Source organism: Chiloscyllium plagiosum, chromosome 10 (assembly GCF_004010195.1).
Source record: "Chiloscyllium plagiosum isolate BGI_BamShark_2017 chromosome 10, ASM401019v2, whole genome shotgun sequence".
NCBI classification, from domain to species: Eukaryota; Metazoa; Chordata; class Chondrichthyes; order Orectolobiformes; family Hemiscylliidae; genus Chiloscyllium; species Chiloscyllium plagiosum.
In genome coordinates this window covers 1,340,195-1,362,240 of record NC_057719.1, presented here as the reverse complement: position 1 = coordinate 1,362,240, position 22,046 = coordinate 1,340,195, and the positions used below count along the sequence as shown (strand labels likewise).

The following is a 22,046-nucleotide window of genomic DNA, read 5'->3' as shown; positions in this document are numbered from 1 at the left end:
GGCATCTGTTGATGAAATTGCGGGGGTATCCGTTTTTGGCGAATGCATTGTATAGGTGTTCTTCTTCCTCTTTTTGCAGTTCTGGTGTGCTGCAGTGTGTTGTGGCCCTTTTGAATAGTGTCTTGATGCAACTTCTTTTGTGTGTGTTGGGGTGGTTGCTTTCGTAGTTTAGGACTTGGTCTGTGTGTGTGGCTTTCCTGTATACCTTTGTGGTGAATTCTCCTTTCAGTGTTCTCTGTACCATCACGTCTAGGAATGGGAGTTGGTTGTCCTTTTCTTCCTCTCTAGTGAATTGGATTCCTGTGAGTGTGGTGTTGATGATCCGGTGTGTGTTCTCTATTTCTGTGTTTTTCACTGTATTTCACTGTACCTCGGAGACGATGACAACCGGAAGCGACAGATTCAAACCGTCTGCAACACAAATTCCCAGCTCGGCGATCAGAACCACAACAAGAAGGTACAGAAGCCTGAACACACACACACCAGCCGGTTTCAAAACAGTTTCTACCCTACTGTTGTTAGAATACAGAATGGATTCACAAACTCTTAACATTCACCTGTATCCATGTTTTTGTGACTGTTTACTTATTATTTACTTATCTATGCTACTTAACTCTGGGATCTGCCTGTATTGCTCACAAGACAGCTTTTCACTGTGCCTGGGACAATAAATTCAATTCAATTCAATTCAAATTCCTTCACCCAGAGTGGCAAGCCTTTGGAATTATCTGTCGCACTAAGTGGTTTAGGCAAAAGACCGAATGTTTCCAAGAAGGATGAAATAACTAGGGCTAAAGGGATGAAAGGTTATGGGGTACTCAGTTGGATGCTCACATTGGTCCATTGAGGCCAGCCAATTAGCCCACAGTACTCCTCACAGAGTCCCTAGTGTGGAACAGGCCATTTGGCCCATCTTGGAGAAAGTGAGATCTGCAGATGCTGGAGATCAGAGCTGAAAATGTGTTGCTGGAAAAGCGCAGCAGGTCAGGCAGCATCCAGGGAACAGGAGAATCTACGTTTCGGGCGTGAGCCCTTCTTCGCGAGCCCTTCCTGAAGAAGGGCTCGTGCCCGAAACGTCGATTCTCCTGTTCCTTGGGATGCTGCCTGACCTGCTGCGCTTTTCCAGCAACACATTTTTCAGCATTTGGCCCACCTAGTCCACTCCTGTTTCAGGAACCCAGACTTTCAACGGTGCAGTCATCATGGAGTTAAATCTCTGCAGTTGCAGAAAGTAGATGTTGCATGCATTCGGAAACAATAACAATGCACCAGCAAAATAAATGATAGATGTTAAGTGAGAGTGCAGGAGTGTGGTGTGGTGTGTTGTGCAGCGGGGGGGGGGTGATGCTGGCGGCTTTAATGTACTCACTGTCCGAGGAGACGAACTGTCCAACAGCCGAGGAGCCGCCGCCGCTGTTCTCCACGAACTGTACCTCGGAGACGATGATGTTATCCTCGAGCACGGAGCCACAGGCCGTACAGACCGCATCGCCCCGGGCCTGGTCAATGTCAATGTCCGTGCAGCCGCAGGTTCGGCAAACCCGGGAGCTCGACATGGTGACCCGCCCCGGCGACCCGCCACCAGGCTCCCGATACTCTCCGCAGGAAAGCCCGAGGCTTCTCGGCGATCGGGGGCCGGGAATTCCTCTTTGTCTCTCACACTCCCTCCCCACCCCCCGAGGGAGGTGCCTCAGCTCCGGGCCCCGGTGTCCCCCTCACAGACACCCCCCGGCGGGCTCCTGTCCCTGTCTCCGGTCCCCGGCCCCGGCCCCGGTCCCGGTCCCTAGGCCCCGGTCTCTGTCCCGGGCTCGGGCTCGGTCTCCAGTCCCTGTCCCGGGCTCGGGCTCGGTCTCCAGTCCCTGTCCCGGGCTCGGGCTCCGTTCCAGTCTCCGGTCCCCGGTCCCTCTCCTGTCCCTAGGCCCCGGTCCCTGTCCCGGTCCCGGGCTCCGTCCCCGCCGCCGTTCAGCCTCAGACTGAGCCTCTGGCCCGGAATCGCTCATTCACCAACTATCAAGGGGGGGGGGTTGTGTGGGGAGCTCAATAGAGTGGCGAGGGAGAAACTGCAAATTATTAAAATAAATACAGCCAACATCTCCACTTTTTATTTAAGTTTATAATAATCAGCGTTGCGAAGTAGCCTCCCTACTTCGAGCAGAATTGTTTATTGTAAGTTATTATTCTGTGACTCCAGCCCCCCCCCCCTCCTTGTTGCTTAGGTCCACAGGCCATGTTTGAGTGTAACCACGTGCTGCCAGTTAAAGGGGCCGCACCAGAAACAACATGTGCTGCCTCTGCAGGCCAGTGTGCAGACGAGCCATTCGGCCCCCAGTGACTGCATCCTAGCCCGACCCCTACCCCATCTGTCTGACCCAGACAGACACCAGGAGAATGTGCAAGCCCCTCACAGGCAGGAGCTTGAAGGTGGAATCGAACCCAGTTCTCCTGGTACTGTAAGGCAGCAGTGCTAACCACTGAGCTACCTTGCTGCCTGAATACTCCAGGCCACTGCTCAACTGTAATTCTTCAAGTTCTCTGCTGGCGCAAAGGGCAACCACAAGAGGCAGATCCCTATTTCATGGTGAAGGGCTTTTGCCCGAAATGTTAATTTTCCTGCTCCTCAGATGTTGCCTGACCTGTTGTGGTTTTCCAGCACCACTCTAATCTTGACTCTAATCTCCAGTATCTGCAGTACCCACTTCTGCCTAGATCCCTATTTCAACCAGAACAGGGGATCAAATCCAATGCTGATGGCATCAATCTAGTTTGCCAAATAACTGAACCAAACAGGATAGAATATTTGTACTAATAAACAATACAAAGGCTGTAACGTTTGTCATTCATCAAAAATATCAACCATAAATATTCTTAACAGTATGGTTAGACAGCAAAAGGTGAGGGAATGTAACTAAAATAGAGACATATGACTCTAACATACTTTTGAGGCCTGTTTTGGATACAGTAAACATCCACTTGTGACAGTGACAATTGGCTCAATATGGATCCTGTTATATATCAAAGTCATGGATCAAAACTAGATAACAAGCTCTTGGCATGGGAGCACAGTGGTTAGCACTACTGCCTCACAGCCTCACAAACCCAGGTTCAATTCCAGTCTTGGGCTGCTATCTATATGGAGTTTGCATGTTCTGTGTCTATGTGGGCTTTCTTCAGGTTTCCTCACACATGTAAGGGATCTTGGTCAATGGGCTGAAAAATGGCAGATGCAGCTCAATGTGTGAAGAATTGTGTTTTGGTACAACATTAAGAGTAGGGCACATACAATCTTGTCCTACCTGCCTATCTCCTTTTCCACCTATCCACTCCACCCTCTCCTCCCTGACCTATCACCTTCATCCCTTCCCCCACTCACCCATTGTACTCTATGCTACTTTCTCCCCACCCCCACCCTCCTCTAGCTTATCTCTCCATGCTTCAGGCTCACTGCCTTTTTTCCTGATGAAGAGCTTTTGCCCGAAACGTCGATTTCGAAGCTCCTTGGATGCTGCCTGAACTGCTGTGCTCTTCCAGCACCACTGATCCAGAACATACAAGCAATGTCAAGAGTGTAGTGCTGGAAAAGGACAGCAGCTCAGGCAGCATCCAAGGAGCAGGAGAATCAACATTTCGGGCTTAAGCCCTTCATCAGACTCTGATTTCCAGCATCTGCAGTCCTCATTGTCGCCTAGTTGATATACAATTAATGGTAGGGCTTGGGTAGTGTTGTACTGTCAGGGTTCATCTCCAGAATTCTTTGAAGTTTGCATCACATAAAGACAGGTGTTTGGCATATTTGCCTTATTTCCTCAGTCCTTTGAGTATAGGAGTTGAGAAGTTATCTTGAGTTTGTACAGGACATTGGTGAGGGTTCTGGTCACTCAGTTATAGGAAGGATATTATTAAGCTGGAGAGGGTTCAGAAGAGATTTACCAGGATGTTGCTGGTATGAAAGGTTTGAGTTATAAAGAGAGGCTGGGTGAGCTGGGACCTTTTTCACTGGAGTGTAGGAGTTGAGAGGTGACCTTAGAGAAGTTTATAAAATAATGAGGGATATAGATAGAGTTAATGGTAGTTATCTTTTCCCTAGGATGTGGGACTTCAAGACCAGGGAGCACATTTTTAAGATGAGAGGAGAGAGATTTAAAAAGACATGAGAGGCAATTTTTTTACACAGAGGGTGGTTCCTGTGTGGACTGAAAGTCCTGAGGAAGTGATGGATGCAGGCACAGTTGCAATGTTCAAAAGACACTTTGATAAGTATATTATTTTATTAAACAAATTACAAAAGCAGTTTACAACAAACAGTTACATTTACAGCTGCATACAAGAGACAGCAATTTTACAAGGGAGAGGAGCAGCAAAGCCAGGCCCCAAACCCTACCGTTCAAACAGTTTACAGGGACATGAGGACAAACTTCAAATCCCAGTTTCACATAAAGATATAAAGAGACAACAGCAATGACAGTTGTACATTACACAGTACTGTTACATACAAAAGTGCAGACAATACAGACTCAGCAAGCTCCCACCCCTCCCACCTTCCGACCACTAAGGAAGCCCGCCCCTATCCACCTTCCGGTTCTCGGTCCACCCCATGCCCCTTCCAGTTCTCGGTCCGCCCTGACAACAATTAACTCTTTACACTACAGGGTTCATCACATTATAGGCTCAGCCACTTAGGCATTCGAGTCAGAGGTAATCTAGCATTAATCATTAGACTACTCAATTGCAGGCACATTTCTGCTTTGTTGCGACAGAAATATCAATTGGTTTTAAATACTGAAGACCAGAGCAGTAGACCAGCAAGTTGAAGCACCAATCCTCCCTCACCACCTGATGCCTGGAGGAAGAACAGCTCATCTTCCGCCTCAAAACACTTCAACCCAGGTCATCAATGTGAATGGAACACCATTTGCCATCGAGGAGTTGCACAAATGTAACACCACTGAATCAAAACAGCAATATCCTCCATTGAATGCCTACTTAAGTTTTTGTGCCCATATTCACGATTAAAAAAAAAATTGCCTACCAGAAATAAGGGGAAACCCAGGAGTTCATGCCTTCTGGCTCTCGGCTGCTCTGACACCTTTCGACCACCTCTAGGACAGCCCGCCCTGGTACCCGCCCAGGGTGACAGCAGTCAGGACGGCCTACCCACCTTCCGGCTTCACTAACCACCCTCAGCACCTTCCGACCACCTCTGGGGCAGCCCGCCCCGGTACCTGCCCGGGGTGACAGCGCCGAGGACGGCTACCCGCCTTCTGGCTCTCGGTCTGCCCCTACGTACCATTGGGCTCTCACCCACCCCGTTGCACCTCCGACCAGTGGGCTATCCTGGCACACCTTTCGGCCACCTCTAGGACAGCCCGTCCCCTTCCCTGGGATGACAGCGTGTATGGTAGCTCACAAGCCTTCCGGATCTCAGCCCGCCCCTACGCACCTTCTGACTCTTGGCTGCTCTGACACCTTTTGACCACCTCTAGGACAGCCCGTCCCGATTACCCCTTATCGGGACGACAGTGCTCAGAACAGCCTACCCACCATCTGGCTCTCGGGGCAACTGGCATCAGGGTGGCCTACCCACCCTCCGACTTTGATAAGTATATGAGAGATATGAGCCAGGAGGAGTTGGTGAGTCTAATTTAGTTTGGGATTATGTTCAGCATGGACTAGTTGGACCGAAGGGTATATTTCTGTGCTGTGTGACTCTACGACTCTTTTGTGCAGGTTAGGTGGATTGGCTATGCAAAAAAAGTCCCATAGTGTCCAGCAATGTGCAGATTAGCCACGGTAAAAATTCCATGAGGGATTATGGGAATGGGGTGGTGAGCAGTGGGTCTGGGTAGAATGCTCTTTGGAGGTTCAGTGCTGATTCAGTGCTCTTTCTGTACTGTTGGAATTTTATGATTCTAACCCTGGGGCTATCCTATTCCCCAGAAATCAGGAAATTGGAGCATTTTCCCAAATAATCTTAGAATATTGTTGGGATATTTGAAACACTAATTTCATTCAACAGCATCACAGGAACAGGAGTAGGCCATTCTGCCCTTTGAGCCAGTTCTACCATTCAATGAGATCATGGCTAACCTGTGGACTAACTCCATATCCTTTGGCTTACATCCTTTCATACCTTTGATTAACAAAAAAATCATCCATCTCAATTTTAAAATTGACAACTGATCCAGCATCCACTGCAGTTTGTGGAAGAGAGTTCCAAACATCTACCACTCCTTTAGTCTGGACCTAATGTTTAGACTATGCCCCCTAGCGCTCAAACACCCAACTATTAGAAATAGTTTATCTCTGCCTACCCTGTATTTTCCTGTTATATCTCGAAAACTTCAGTGTATTGAGTAGGAGTTGGGAGGTCATGTTGCAGCTGTAAGAATATTGGTTAGGCCACTTTTAGAATACTGCATTCAATTCTGGTCTCCCTACTATAGGAAAGATGTTGTTAAACTTGAAAGGGTACAGAAAAGATTTATAAGGGTGTTGCCGGTTAGAGGATTTGATTTGACTTATTGTTGTCACATGAACCTAAATACAGTGAAAAGGTTTGTTTTGCGTGCTCTTAGGTTTGAGCTACATGGAGAGGCTAAATAGGTTGGGGCAATTCTCCTGCCATCTGAAACAGAGGGCTGACCTTATTGAAGTTTATAAAATCATGAGGAGAAAGTGAGGTCTGCAGATGCTGGAGATCATGAGGGGCATGGATAGAGTGAACAGCCAATTCTTTTCCCCAGGGTAGGGGAGTCCAAAACTAAAGGAAATAGGTTTAAGATGAGAGGAGAAAGATTTAAAAGGGAACTAAGTGGCAACTTTTTCATACATAAGGTGGTACGTGTATGGAATGAGCTGCGAGAGGAAGTGATGGAGGCTGGTACAATTACAACATTTAAAAGGCATCTGGATTGGAAGGGTTTAGAGGAATATGGGCCAAATACTGGCGAGTTGAACCAGATTAATTTAAGATACCTATTCAGCATGGATGTGTTGGATTAAAGGGTCTGCTTCCATGCTGTACATCTCTGTGACTCTTTGACTTCAATCAGATCACCCTTGATCTTCTAAATTCTAGAGAAAACAAACCTAATTCATATAATCTCTCCTCATAACCCAACCCTTGAAGTCCACTTGTAAATTTATGTTGTTTTCCCTTCAAAGGTCAATCTATCCTTCCTAAGGTGTGGTGCCCAGGTCAGTTCACAGTATTCACAGTGGGCTCAAGGATTTTGTATACCTATAACATAATCTAGATTAGAATTGTGCTGGAAAAGCACGGCAGGTCAGGCAGCATCCACACAGCAGGATCTGCCGATCTGACAATCCTAACCTACATCAAGATTAAAGAAATCCATGATTAATGTACTGCCTTTTTCATATGTCCATTATCTTCTGATGTATTCTCTGTCCCACTGTATAGTCACCATTAGGGGCATATTGGCTACTCCTACTGGCAAACTGGTCTTTTTTATTTCCTTACTTCACCCACATAGATTCTACATCATCCAATCTGGGATCAGTTCTTGTCAATCATACTTATTCCATTTTGTAATAATAAAGATACTCTCTCCACCCTTTCCTTACTGCCTGTCCTTTCAAAAAGTCACATATCCTGTACACAGTATTTAGTTCCCAGTTTTGATTTCCTTCTGACCCATGTCTCCGCAAAACCTATAAAATCATACCATGTACCTGTATTTGGGTCGTTAGTTCATTTATTTTGTTCCAAATACTGTTTACACTCCAGTAGAGAGTCGTTCATTTTGAATTTATCCCTTTTCTTTCTGTCTGTGACCCTGTTTACTGCTGCTTATCTGTGTTTGTACACTCTGACCCTTTCTGGGCCGCAGTGGTATGAAAGCTACAAAATCATAAACTAGAAAGATCCAATTCCCAGAATGTTTACAAACAAAATCACTTGCATGCAAGAACTTAACAATGTTCATAATGCGCTGACAGTTACAAATAATCATTGCATTCGATCTATTGCATCATTATTGTACATCATTGAAAGAGTGTGTTATCAACTTAAATCTGAAGGTGACCAGGGAAACCAAACACCTGCTTAGAGAGAGTGTATGGTCCCCAGGAATTGCCTGTATGCTAAAGCACAAACTTATAGAACCAGAGGTTTACAGCATAGAAACAGGCCCTTCAGCCCAACTTGTCCATGCCACTCAGTTTTCGCAAGTAATGCAGTCCCACTGGTTTGTGTTTGGTGTATATCCCTCCATACCTATCCCATCCATGTACCTGTCCAAGTGTTTCATAAATGACAAAATTGTACTCACCTCCACCATTACGAGTGAAAGCCCATTCTAGACACTCACCACACTCTGCGTGAAAAAATTGCCCCACTGGACTCTATTGTATCTCTGGATTAGTGGTGCTGGAAGAGCACAGCAATTCAGGCAGCATCCGAGGACAGGCAAAATCCGAGGACAGGCAAAATCGACGTTTCGGGCATTTTGCCCGTCCTCGGATTTTGCCTGTCCTCGGATGCTGCCTGAATTGCTGTGCTCTTCCAGCACCACTAATCCAGAATCTGGTTTCCAGCATCTGCAGTCATTGTTTTTACCTCTATTGTATCTCTCCCCTCTCACCTTAAACCTATGCCCTCTAGTTTTAAACTTCCCTACCCTGGGGAAAAGCTGTTGGCTATCTACCTTATCTAAGCCTCGCATTATTTTATAAACCTCTATAAGTTCACCCCACAGTATCCTACACTCCTGGGAATAAGGTCCCAGCCTGTCACCTCTCCTTATAACTCAAACCTCCCAGTCCACATAGTATCCTAGCAAATCTTTTCTGCACTCTTTCTAGTTTAACTATAAATGGTCGTGTCAACCTGGGGAGGCTACAGAAAGATTTGGACAAGCTAGGAGAGTGGGCATAGAAGGGGCACGTAGAGTACAATGTGGGAAAGTGTGTGGTTGTGCACTTTGATAGGGAGAATAGAGGCATAGACTATTTTCTAAAGGGAAAGGCTTCAGAAATTTCCGGTCTCACAATGATTCCGGAGCGATCACCCAGCCTCGTGAGCCCTGAGGTGAAGCCAGGCTCAGTCTGGATCAAGGCCCAGTGCAGACCAGAGGCTGGGTATTAATGTGGACCGGGTCCAAAGACTATTTCTCTATTAATTTTTTCTCAGTTTTATGATTTATTCCTGAACCTGCAATGCTAGACTTTTCTTTTGATTTCTCTATTTTTCTAAGAACCGAAACTGAAAAAGCTGTACCAAGGGATGTTTGTATCTAAGATGGTGCCAAAGGCGACAACTTGCAGAACTTTCGCTGCACTCATTTGAGTACATGTGACAATAAAGCTAATTCATTCATTCAGTTCCTTCGTCCAGTTCATTAATGTATTAACATGAATAGCTGTAGTCCAACACTGACCCCTGTAGAACTCCTAGTTACTGGCTAACATCCTGAAACACTGTTTAACCCTACTGTCTGCCTTCTGCCAGTCAGCCAATCCTCTATCCATGCCAGTTCCTTGGATCAAGGTGGAGTTGCTATTTTGAAAAGGTGAGCAGCCTTCCGGGACCATATAACCTGCTCCTGCTCTTACGTTGTATTTCTTTAAAACATTAACAAGTTCCAATCTAATTGAATGACAGGGAGTTGGTTAGTTCAGTTGGGTGAAGAGCTGGTTTGCAATGCAGAGTGATGCTAACAGCATGGGTTCAATTCCCACACTGGCTGAGGTCACCTTGAAGGACTCTCCTTCTCAACCTCTCCCCTTGCCTGAACTGTGGTGACCCTTAGATTAAACTCCACCCATCATCTCTTTCTCAGTGGTCTGGTAAGATTATGGTAATTTTTAAAAAAGCTTTTAATGGAATAATTTCCAAATACAGATAGCTTTAGAATATTACAGCTTTTACAATTTCCTTCCCATTTGTTTTGCTATGGTGTGACAGAAACAAGTCAGAACATGGAGAGCTTGTTGCCTTAAACTTCATTATTTGTCTATTAACATTTTTTAATGAATATTGAATGCACTAAGTTCTTTACCTTAATTTATTTTATTTTTCATTTATCTTCCAACAGAGATATTTTATGTTCATTCAACTGCTGTAATGTTGTCTTTTAATAATACTGCCACAACTAATACTATTCTATTATCTCACTGTCTTGCTTGTCGAGCATATCGCCAAGATGCTGTGCTACTGTCTCAACTTTGAGCTGTTGGAACCGAGCACACAACTTCTTCCTCATCTGTTTTACTTCGTATTCCTCGGTCCAATTCTCTGGAAGGTCGTGTGTTCAAGCTTGCACTGCAGAGTCTTGAACCAAGTGTCGCAACACTGGTGCTTTTTTCTAAAAGCTGTTCCTTTTCTCAAGATTTGGAGATGCCAGTTTTGGACTGGGGTGTACAAAGTTAAAAATCACACAAAACCAGGTTATAGTCCAACAGGTTTCAGTGGAAGCACTAGCTTTTGGAGCGTATGAATACTGTTTCCTTGTTTTTTCTCAGAGGGGTCGTAAACCACTCAATCTCTGAATCAACTGGTTTGGTGCAGAGATGAAAGGCCTTTTTTTTATACGTGCACAGGTAAGACTTTAGGCCAAAGCTTTCATGTTTTTAGAAGTAACCCATATAAGTCAAGGGGCATGGTCAGCTTTCTAGCTGAGCAGTTCAGTCCTAGAAACTGAAGTTAAGTTAGGAGTTCAGCTGTGAGCTGTGTGGAAACAGGCTGCTAGACTCTCTCTCCTTCTGCCCTTCTAACTTCAACCTGTAAGCCTTTGTTTCATTTTTACTGTCTGTAAGGGGTTTGTTTATTGGAACTGTTGTGAATATTCCACACAGCATAATTAAGTCTAGTTTGGATAGACTGAGCTCTGTTGGTGTTCTTTATTCTGTTGTGTTCCATTCCGTAATTTTGTGAATAAATTTTTGACTGTTTTAAACCCAGATAGCCAACCTAGCTACCTTACTCCGGGTAATTTTCACTGTACACTTATCAAAACAAATTGCAAAATAACGGTCAGGGCTGCCTGCTTTAGAATGTTTTGAGTGGTCTGGCCGAGTCCATAACACAACAATCTAGGCAGACATTGCTTGTCGTCTTTTGGATGAGAGAGTCTCATTCAGGCACCGGAAACAATCAACGGTGATAGAGACACAGGTTGGAAGTTTTGGGCAAGAGATTTGATGGTGGTAGGAGTGGGAGAGGGGGAAGCAGCCTGTTGTAGAGCTGCTGTGATCCCTGCCACCTGTCACAGGCGGTGGAAGGCAAGCTGTCAAACACAGGCTCTTTTTGGGTTAATTATAAAAGGAAGATTGCACTGTTAAAACTAATTTTGGCTATTATCATATTGCGGAAGTTTGCTGCATGCAAATTGGTTGCCATGTTTCCTTCATTACAATAATGACCACTTGAAAAGTACTTCATTCGGCATTACTGTAATTCGCTTTGAGACCTCCTGAGTGCTCCCTGCGTAGTTGGTTTCTAATCAATCTGTTCTAAGATCACAGAATTGTTATGGCACAGAATGAGGCCATTCAGCCCATCATGCATGCACTGGCTCTTCAAATGAGCATCAATACCCAATCTCTTTGCTCCGGAACCAACTGAAAAAAAACTGCTCCCGATGTGGTCTCCTCTACATTGGGGAGACTGGACGCCTCCTCGCAGAGCGCTTTAGGGAACATCTTCGGGACACCCACACCAATCAACCACACCGCCCTGTGGCTGAACATTTCAACTCCCGCTCCCACTCTGCCAACATGCAGGTCCTGGGCCTCTTCCACCGCCGCTCCCGCAACACCCGACGCCTGGAGGAAGAACGCCTCATTTTCCGTCTCGGGATGCTTCAACCCCAGGGCATCAATGTGGACTTCACCAGTTTCCTCATTTCCCTTCCCCCCACCTTACCCCAGTTCCAACCTTCCAGCTCAGCACCATCCTCATGACCTGTCCAGTCAAGCTTTCTTCCCACCTATCCGCCTCACCCTCCTCTCTGACCTATCACCTTTACCCTCACCTCCATCCACCTAGTACACTCTCAGCAACCTTCCCTCCAGCCCCACCCTCCTCCCATTTATCTCTCCACCCCGGAGGCTCCCAGCCTCATTCCTGATGAAGGGCTTTTGCCCAAAATCGATTTTTCCTGCTCCTCGGATGCTGCCTGACTTGCTGTGCTTTTCCAGCACCACACTAACCTTGACTCTAATCTTCAGCATCTGCAGTACCCACTGCTATCACTACCCAATGCCAATCTCCTGCTTTCTCCCCATATCCCTGTACACCATTTTGATCCAAATAACCATCCAGTGCCCCATATGAATGCCTCAATTGAAATTGCCTCCATCACATTTCCAGGCAGTGCACTCTAGACCCTAACTACTCGTTGTGTAAAATGTTTTTTCCTCACATCACTCTTGCTTCCTTTGCACATCACCTTAAACTTACCCCCTCTTTCTTGTTCCTTTTTCAAGTGGGAACAGCTTCTCCCTCTCTACTCTGTCCAGCCCAATCATGATATTGAAAACTCTATTAAATCTCCTCTCAGCTGCTTTCTCTCCAAGGAACACAATCCCAACTTCTTCAATCTATCCTCATCACTGAAGTTTAACTGAAGATGGAATTAAACATCTCTAGAATGGGTGGGACTAGAATCTGGGACCCCTGGCTGAGAGATTGGGGCACTATCATTGCCCCACAATAGCCCTCTTACTGAATGGCTATCAACTTTTAATATTCACTAGTGTGACACGGGCCAGCATTGATTGTCCATTTCTAGTTGAGTAGGTGGGAGTGAGCTGCCTTCTTGAACTGCTGTAGTTCAACTGCTTGAACCCACAATGCCCTTAGGGCAGAAATTTTGACCCAGCGACAGTGAAGGAACGGTGATATATTTCCAAGTCAGGATGGTGAGTCGCTCGGAGCGGTACTTGTAGGTATTCCCCTGAGTTTAATGCATCCAGGTGGATCATTAATCAATGATTTCCTTGTGGCTCTGTGAATAGATACAGTCTGGGTCAGGTGGTGCATGCTTGTTTCCCATCAATAAATGTTTATAAAAAAAGACTGGCTCCACTCCTTTATCACTGGCTTTTCTGAGGGAGAACAAAGTTGGAATGAAGGCTTGCCAGAAACGCAAGTCCTTTAGTTCTTATCGATGCCAGTCCCTTCAAGTTCAGAGATACTACTCTCAAATGGGTGTGTGTGTGTATGTGTATCTGTGCATGTCTAATGTGTGTGTGCGCCTGTGTATGTGTGCATGTGTGTCTGTGTGTGTGTGTTTGTATGTCTAAGTGTGTGTGTGTGTGCCTGTGTGCGTGTGTGTGCGTGTCGTGTGTGTGCATGCCTGCGTGTGTGCGTGCCTGTGTGTGTGTGTCTGTGCGCGTGTGTGTGTCTATGCGTGCGTGCGTGCCTGTGTGTGTGTCTGTGCATGTCTAAGTGTGTGTGTGTGTCTGTGCGCGTGTGTGTCTATGCGTGTGTGCGTGCCTGTGTGTGTGTGTCTGTGCACGTGTGTGTCTATGCGCGTGTGCGTGCCTGTGTGTGAGTGTGTCTGTGCATGAGTGTGTCTGTGCGTGTACATGTGTCTGTGGATGTGTGTTTGTGTCTGTGTGTCTGAGTGTGTGCAGATGGTGGTCAGGTCTACAAGCAATGTTGCAACTTGGGGTTGGCTTTCACTTTCTTGGATTATAAGAATCAGGAGCCGAGTGAGGGGATGGGATTGGGAGAGACTCCCAATCAGACAACAAAGTAACTTGCTTGCAAAGAGTAAAAGGTTTATTCCTAAATAGGTTAAAGTGAGTTTTGGTTGTGTAACCTGCTCATTTACAGGTTGTATTCAGAGTCTGCAGCTACAGTTGTAGCCCTCGACATGTCCAGATATTGATGATGGGAGTTCATATCTCCCAGAGAGGACTCGATGGCTGTTGAATGAGAGTATCCACTCTTTTGTAGTAGAGCCTCCTCATCCACTGACTCCTCAGTCCCTTCATTCTCGATGTAAGAATCAATGGGGATGAGTGTATCTGAAAAGAAATTTGAGAAAGGCTCTCCGATGATCCCAATGCTGAAAGAAACAGAACAAACAGTGTGAAAGAAGGCTTTTCACCATCAGCTCCTCGGCTCATTTCTCCAAGATGTTGGTCTCTCACTGGTTTGTAGGGTGCTTACAGTCACATCTAATCCTGAAGGGTCAGTTCACTCATTAGCCTGGAGGGGGCACTGGTCCAACTTAATTCTGTCCCCAGCCACGCTATCCAGCTAGGGTCCACAATCTGACTGAAGCTCAGACCAAGGAGAAAGTGAGGTCTGCAGATGCTGGTGATCAAAGTTGAAACTTTATTGCTGGAACAGCACAGCAGGTCAGGCAGCATCCAGGGAACAGGAGATTCGACGTTTCGGGCACAGGCCCTTCTTCAGGAATGAGCAGAGAGTGTTCAGCAAGAGAAGATAAAAGGTAGGGAGGAGGGACTTGGAGGAGGGGAGTTGGAAATGTGATAGGTGGAAAACATATAAACGCAAGAAAAGGGAGCAATCCAAGCCTCTAAATCCTTTTTTTATACTGCAATCTCACTCTCCTGCACTATCACTGTATCTTTTGATTCCCTTAAACTCCAAAAATTCATCCATCAAATCCTTTATTATGCTCAACAACTGTGCACTCACAATTCTCTGAGGTACACAATTCTGAAGATTCACAACCTTTTGAGAAAAGAAACTGCTGTTAATTTCAATCCTGAATAGCTATTCCTTATCCTGAGGCAATGGCCCCCCAGCACGAGACTTTACAACACAGAGATATATCTTCTCTGCATCTCCACTGTCAATCCCTCTAAACATTTTATTAAGTTCCAGAGAATTTCGCTCCGTCTACTCCATCTCTTCGGACAAAGCAGCCCTCTCGACATAGGAATTTGTTGTACTTCTATGAAGACAAGGATATTCTTCTCAGGTAAGGACATGACCTGTAGCACAGCATTTCCACTCCCCCTCCCACTCCACCGAGGATATGCAGGTCATTGGACTCATCCACCGCCAAACCACAACAACCCGACGGTCGGAGGAGGAGCGTCTTATCTTCCGACTGGGAACCCTCCAACCGCAGGGGATGAACTTGGACTTCACCAGTTTCTTCTTCCCCCCTCCCCCCACCTTGTCTCCGCCGGGTCCCCCCAGCCCGGCGCCGCCTTCCTGACCTGCAGTCTTCTTCTTGACCTCTCCGCCTCCATCCTACTCCGACCTATCACCCTCACCTTGACCTCTTTCCACCTATCACATTTCCAACGCCCCTCCTCCAAGTCCCTCCTCCCTACCTTTTATCTTCTCTTGCTGAACACTCTCTGCTCATTCCTGAAGAAGGGCCTGTGCCCGAAACGTCGAATCTCCTGTTCCCTGGATGCTGCCTGACCTGCTGTGCTGTTCCAGCAATAAAGTTTCAACCCTGAAGCTCAGACCAAAGCACATCAAGAGAACTCCCCCACCCAAGGCGACAGAACTGGTAGACACATTGGTGAGTGAAGAGCAGAGAGTGCCTGTTTAACCCCATTCACTGGTAGATTATTACATCTGGGATAAGGGGTAGGGAGAAACACTTGCCTTCGCAGTCCCTAGAGGGAGCTAATTTAAAACAATGACTCCAGAGTAAAGGTCGAATATTTAAGACAGAGGTGAGGAGATTTCTTTTCCTCTGAGGGTAGTGAGAGTAGGAGAGGAGGGGGACCCCAGTGAGACTCAGCATCTTCAAGAGAAGGAGGGGGAACCTGTACCCCAGTGAGAGTCAGCCCCTTCAGGAGAGGGAGGGGGACCCCGTACCCCAGTGAGGGTCAGCCCCTTCAGGAGAGGGAGGGGGACATCATACCCCAGTGAGAGTCAGCCCCTTCAGGAGAGGGAGGGAGACCCCGTACCCCAGTGAGGGTCAGCCCCTTCAGGAGAGGGAGGGGGACCCCGTACCCCAGTGAGAGCAGCCCCTTCAGGAGAGGGAGGGGGACCCCGTATCCCAGTGAGAGCAGCCTCTTCAGGAGAGGGAGGGGGACCCCGTACCCCAGTGAGGGTCAGCCCCTTCAGGAGAGGGAGGGGGACGCTGTACCTCAGTGAGAGTCAGCCCCTTCAGGAGAGGGAGGGGGACCCCATACCCCAGTGAGGGTCAGCCCCTTCAGGAGAGAGAGGGGGACCCCGTACCCCAGTGAGAGTCCACCCCTTCAGGAGAGGGAGGGGGACCCCATACCCCAGTGAGGGTCAGCCCCTTCAGGAGAGAGAGGGGGACCCCGTACTCCAGTGAGAGTCCGCCCCTTCAGGAGAGGGAGGGGGACCCCGTACCCCAGTGAGGGTCAGCCCCTTCAGGAGAGGGAGGGGGACGCTGTACCTCAGTGAGAGACAGCCCCTTCAGGAGAGAATGAAATACACAGCCAATGATAGAATCCATCACTTCTCCTTTCAAATGCATTTGAGATCGTTAATATTGTCCAGCAATTTCCACAAGCCCCAGTAACATGTTCTGATATACCATCTCACATTCCCTGAGTCTCAGTGATGAGCAGTAACCTACCCCTCTGCTGATGAGGGTACTGACTTTGAGATATGGGCGTGCAGATGTTGAGGTGTATCTCTATCTGACTGAGTGCCCAGTGTGACCCAGGACACTGAGCTCTGGCCCACTACTCAGCCAGCAGACTGAATCCTAGCCTGACGAGACAGTGAGATCTGCAGATGCTGGAGATCAGAGCCGAGAGTGTGGTGCTGGAAAAGCACAGCAGGTCCAGCAGCATTCGAGGAACAGGAAAATCAATGCTTTGGGCCAGAGCCTTTCATCAGGATTCCTGCCTGAAGCGTCGATTCTCCTGCTCCTCAAATGCTGCCTGACCTGCTGTGCTTTACAAGCAGCACACTCTCAGCTCTGAATCCTAGCCTGACCTCACTCAAAGCCTCTGTGCCTGGTGCACCCTTCACCAGCACATTCCCTGAATGTTCTCTCCCCCTTGATCTGGTTCAGGAAGGTTAGAGTCTCAGGCCCTCTTCTCCCCGGGAGCAGATGAGGGAATTCACTCCTATGAAGGGTCTGAAAACTCATTGCAATTTTCATCCAGGAGGAAGGCCATTCCACCCACTGTAGTTGTACTGGCTCTGAGAAACAGTGGTCTTGCTTTACGTCACATCCTGTTTCATTCTCAGTAACTCTGTTAGTTAGCCATTCTGGAGGATCTGACCAACTCCGTTTCACAGAATCAGCTCCCACCACCAAGAATTCCATATACTGAAAACTGAAAGCAAGAGAAAGCTCATCTCTCCAAGATCTTCTTTAAACTCATGCATTAAGTGTATGTCTTGCTGGTTAAACCAGTGTTGACTGCTCAGAGAGCGGTTAAGAAACAGCGACATTGCTGTGGGTCTGGAGTCACATGTAGGTCAGACCAGGTCAGGATGGCAGATTTCCTTCCCTAAAGGACCTTCATGAACCAGTCGGATTTTCCCCCAACAACATGGTCATCATAGACCCTGAACTCCAGATTTGTTTGGCGAATTGGATTCAGACCCAACTACCTGTCATGTCTAACAGTCCTAGCAACAATACCCACCATGCCAGGGTCGGAGGGTTTGGATGCTGGGGCTGTTTTCCCTGGAGCATCAGAGGCTAAGGAGTGACCTTATAGCAGTTTATAAAATCATGAGGAGCATGGATAGGGCGAATAGACAAGGTCTTTACCTGGGGTCGGGGAATCCAGAACTAGAGGGCATATGTTTAGGGTGAGAGGGGAAAGATATAGAAGGGACCTAAGGGGGCAACTTTATCACACAAAGGGTGGTGCATGTATGGAATGAGCTGCCAGAGGAAGTGGTGGAGGCTGGTACAATTACAACATTTAAAAGGCATCTGGATGGGTATACGAATAGGAAGGGTTTGGAGGGATACGGGCCAAATGCTGGCAAATGCAACTAGATTAATTTAGGATATTTGGTCAGCATGGACAAGTTGGACCGAAAAGTCTGTTTCTGTGCTATAAGCTATATGAATCTCTGTCATTGCCTTCTTAAACAAAGAAAAGAAATCAGAGTCGAGAGTGTGGTGCTGGAAAGGCACAGCAGGTCAGGCAGCATCCGAGGAGCAGGAGAATCTTCTGGGGATAGTTCTTCATTAGGAATGGCCTGAAACATCGACTCGCCTGCTCCTCAGATGCTGCCTGACCGGCTGTGCTTTTCCAGCGTCACAGTTTTTGACTCTGATCTTCAGCATCTGCAGTTCTCTTTTTCTCCCCAGGAAAATAAATCGCAAGGCTTTGGACAAAGTCCAATGGGGTGGAATCAAAATAATTGGATTGCATTTCAAAAACTGAAAATGTGTTGCTGCAAAAGCGCAGCAGGTCAGGCAGCATCCAGGGAACAGGAGAATCGACGTTTCGGGCATAAGCCCTTCTTCAGGAATGCATTTCAAAAAGCCAGCATTGGCACGCTGGGGCAGAATGGCCTGTTCTGTGCTGCCTCATTCTCTGTGTGGAAAGGAGCAGTCACCTGGTCTGCATGGGGTTCATTTGTTTTGATTGCCCCCTTACCTCTCAGCCAATTCCAGCTTCAGGTCCAGCACCTTGGTCTTCTGGTCTGCCACATCAGCTCGGAACTTTGGATTCACGTGGTGGTGTTTGAAGAGGTACGCTGACTTTTCCCGAGGGGTCTGGATCAGTGAGGTAAGGACTGGCGAGCGTTGGTTCAGGATGGTGTTTATTGGAGGTCTCCTTGTCTGAAGGCGCCTGAACAATGAGAAAATAATGATCAGTAACTGGGGAAAAACCTCACTCCTTAATGACTAACTGTACCCCACGCATCAGCTCAGACCCATTGGCAGATGGACCTCATCCTCTGAATTTTTCACAGAAACACAACAGCAATACCAACCACTCAAACCTCCCTGAAACCTACACAGGTATTCCCAGCCAGAACAGAACCAGCCCTCTCTATCAGAATGGTAAGTGGGAGATTCAGTTATTAAGATATGTGTTAGTACCTCTGGCATTCTGTCCCTGTCCTGGAAGTGTTTGATGGGGACAGTGTAGAAGGTGCTTTACTCTGTATGTAACATAGAACATAAAACAATACAGCACAGAACAGGCCCTTCGGCCCGCAATGTTGCACCGACCTGTGAACTATTCTCAGCTCGTTCCCCCTACACTATCCCAAAATCATCCATGTGCTTATCCAAGGATTGTTTAATTCTCCCTAATGTGGCAGCAGCCCTTACCATTCTCTGAGTAAAGAACCTGCCTCTGACATCTGTCTTAAATCTATCACCCCTCAATTTGTAGTTTACCCCATCATATAAGCTGACGTCATCATCCTAGGAAAAAGACTTTCACTGTCTACACTATCTAATCCTCTGATCATCTTGTATGTCTGTATCAAATCCCCCCTTAGCCTTCTTCTCTCCAATGAGAACAGACCCAAGTCTCTCAGTCTTTCCTCATAAGACCTTCCCTCCAGACCAGGCAACATCCTGGTAAATCTCCTCTGCACCTTTTCCAATGCTTCCACATCCTTCCCAAAGTATGGCAACCAGAACTTCACAATATTCCAAGTGTGGCCGCACCAGCGTTTTGTATAGTTGCAGCATGATATTGCGGCTGCGGAATTCAATCCGTCTACCAATGAAACCTAACACACCGTATGCCTTCTTAACAGCACTATCCACCTGGGTGGCAACTTTCAGGGATCTATGTACATAGACACCAAGATCCCTCTGCACATCCACACTACCAAGAATCTTTCCACTGACCCAGTATTCTGCCTTCCTGTTATTCTTCTCAAAGTGCATCACCTCACATTTAGCTGCATTGAACTCCATTTGCCACCTCTCAGCCCAATTCTGCAGTTTATCCAAGTCCCCCTGCAACCTGTGACATACTTCCAAACTGTCCACTATCCACCGACTTTAGTATCATCTGCAAATTTACTAACCCATCCACCTATGCCTGCGTCTAAGTCATTTATAAAAATGACAAACAGCAGTGGTCCCAAAACAGATCCTTGTGGCACACCACTAGTAACTGGACTCCAGGCTGAATATTTTCCATCAACCACCACTCGCTGCCTTCTTACAGAAAGCCAGTTTCTAATCCAAATTGCTAAATCACCCTCAATCCCATGCCTGTGCATTTTCTCCAACCTCCTACCATGTGGAACCTTATCAAAGGCTTTACTGAAGTCCATGTACACTATGTCAACTGCCTTACCCTCATCCACATGCTTGGTCACCTTCTCAAAAACCTCAATGAGGTTTGTGAGACACAACCTGCCCTTGACAAAACCATGTTGACTATCTTAAATCAAATTGTTGCTTACTAGATGATTATAAATCTTCTCTCTTATAATCCTTTCCAAAACCTTTCCTATAACAGTAGTAAGACTCACTGGTCTATAATTACCTGGGTCATCTCTACTGCCCTTCTTGAACAAGGGCACAACATTTGCAATCCTCCAGTCCTCAGGTACTAAACCTGTAGACAATGACGACTCAAATATCAAAGCCAAAGGCTTAGCTATCTCCTCCCTATCTTCCCAGAGAATCTTCAGATAAATCCCATCCGACCCAGGGGACTTGTCTACTTTCACTCCTTCTAGAATTGATAACACCTGTTTGTAACTAACCTCGATCCTTTCTAGTCTAATATCACACACCTCATTCTTCTGCTCTACAATATTCTCCTTTTCCTGAGTGAAAACCGATGAGAAATGTTCGTTTAGCACCTCTCCGATCTCCACAGGGTCCACACTCAACTTCCCACTTCTGTCTGTGACTGGCCCTATTCCTACCCTCGTTATCCTTTTATTCCTCACATACGTATAGAAGGTTTTAGGGTTCTCCTTTATTCTATTTGCTAAAGACTGCTCGTGTCCTCTCTTTGCTCTTCTTAACTCTCTCTTTAAATCCTTCCTCGCTGATCTGTAACTCTCCATCGCCTCATCTGTACCATCTCACCTCAGCGTCACATAAGCCTCCCTCTTCCACTTAATAAGAGATGCAATTTCTGTGGTAAATCATGCTTCACTTACCTTATCACTTCCTCCCTGCCTGACAGGGGCATACCTATCAAGGACACGCAATATCTGTTCCTTAAACCAGCTCCACATTTCCATTGTCCCCATCCCCTGCATTTTGCTACCCTATTCTATGCATCCTAATTCTTGCCTAATCACATTATAATTGCCCTTGCCCCATCGATAACTCTTGACCTGTGGAATGTACCTATCCCTTTCCATCGGCACGGTGGCACAGTGGTTAGCACTGCTGCCTCACAGCACCAGAGACCTGGGTTCAATTCCCGACTCAGGCGACTGACTGTGTGGAGTTTGCACATTCTCCCCGTGTCTGCGTGGGTTTCCTCCGGGTGCTCCGGTTTCCTCCCACAGTCCAAAGATGTGCGGGTCAGGTGAATTGGCCATGCTAAATGCCCATAGTGTTAGGTTAAAGGGGTAAATGTAGGGGTATGGGTGGGTTGCGCTTCGGCGGGTCGGTGTGGACTTGTTGGGCCGAAGGGCCTGTTTCCACACTGTAAGTAATCTAATCTAATCGCTAAACTAAACGTAACCGAATTATGGTCACTCACCAAAGTGTTCACTTACAACTAAATCAAACACCTGGCCTGGTTCATTACCAAGCACCAGATCCAGTGTGACCTCCCCTCTTGTCCACCCTTCGACATACTGTGTCAGGAAACCCTCCTGTACACATTGGACAAAAACTGATCCATCCGACATACTAGAGTTATAGCATTTCCAGTCAATATTGGGGAAGTTAAAGGCCCCCATAATGACCACCCTGTTCCTTTCACTCCTACCCAGAATAATTTTACTAATCCTCTCTTCTACCTCCCTGGAACTCTGTGGAGGCCTATAAAAAACTCCGAGCAGTGTGACCTCTCCTCTCCTGTTTCTAACCTCAACCCACATTACCTCAGTAGACAAGTCCTCTTCAAAAGTTCTCTCTGCCACTGTTATACTATCCTTGACTAACAAGGCCACACCTCCCTCTCTTTTACCGCCTTGCCTGTTCTTAATGAAAGATGTAAACCCTGGAACCTGCAACATCCGTTCC

The 22,046-nt window shown here is 46.9% G+C and overlaps 2 protein-coding genes across 2 annotated transcripts in view; both read right to left on the bottom strand.

Annotated features, from left to right (window-relative positions):
• Positions 1-1,712, bottom strand: part of brf1b (BRF1 RNA polymerase III transcription initiation factor subunit b) — a 466,828-nt gene extending 465,116 nt beyond the window's left edge. Inside the window, exon 1 of the mRNA XM_043696898.1 lies at positions 1,370-1,712. Within this exon, the coding sequence (XP_043552833.1) occupies positions 1,370-1,556 (187 nt within the window). The 5' untranslated portion in view covers positions 1,557-1,712. The remainder of the gene's footprint in view (positions 1-1,369) is intronic.
• Positions 1,713-13,729: 12,017 nt separating this feature from the next.
• Positions 13,730-22,046, bottom strand: part of LOC122553943 — a 37,432-nt gene continuing 29,115 nt past the window's right edge. Inside the window, exons 5-6 of the mRNA XM_043698446.1 lie at positions 18,514-18,708; positions 13,730-14,036 (exon numbers count right to left, since the gene is read on the bottom strand). Of these exons, the coding sequence (XP_043554381.1) occupies positions 13,796-14,036; positions 18,514-18,708 (436 nt within the window). The 3' untranslated portion in view covers positions 13,730-13,795. The remainder of the gene's footprint in view (positions 14,037-18,513; positions 18,709-22,046) is intronic.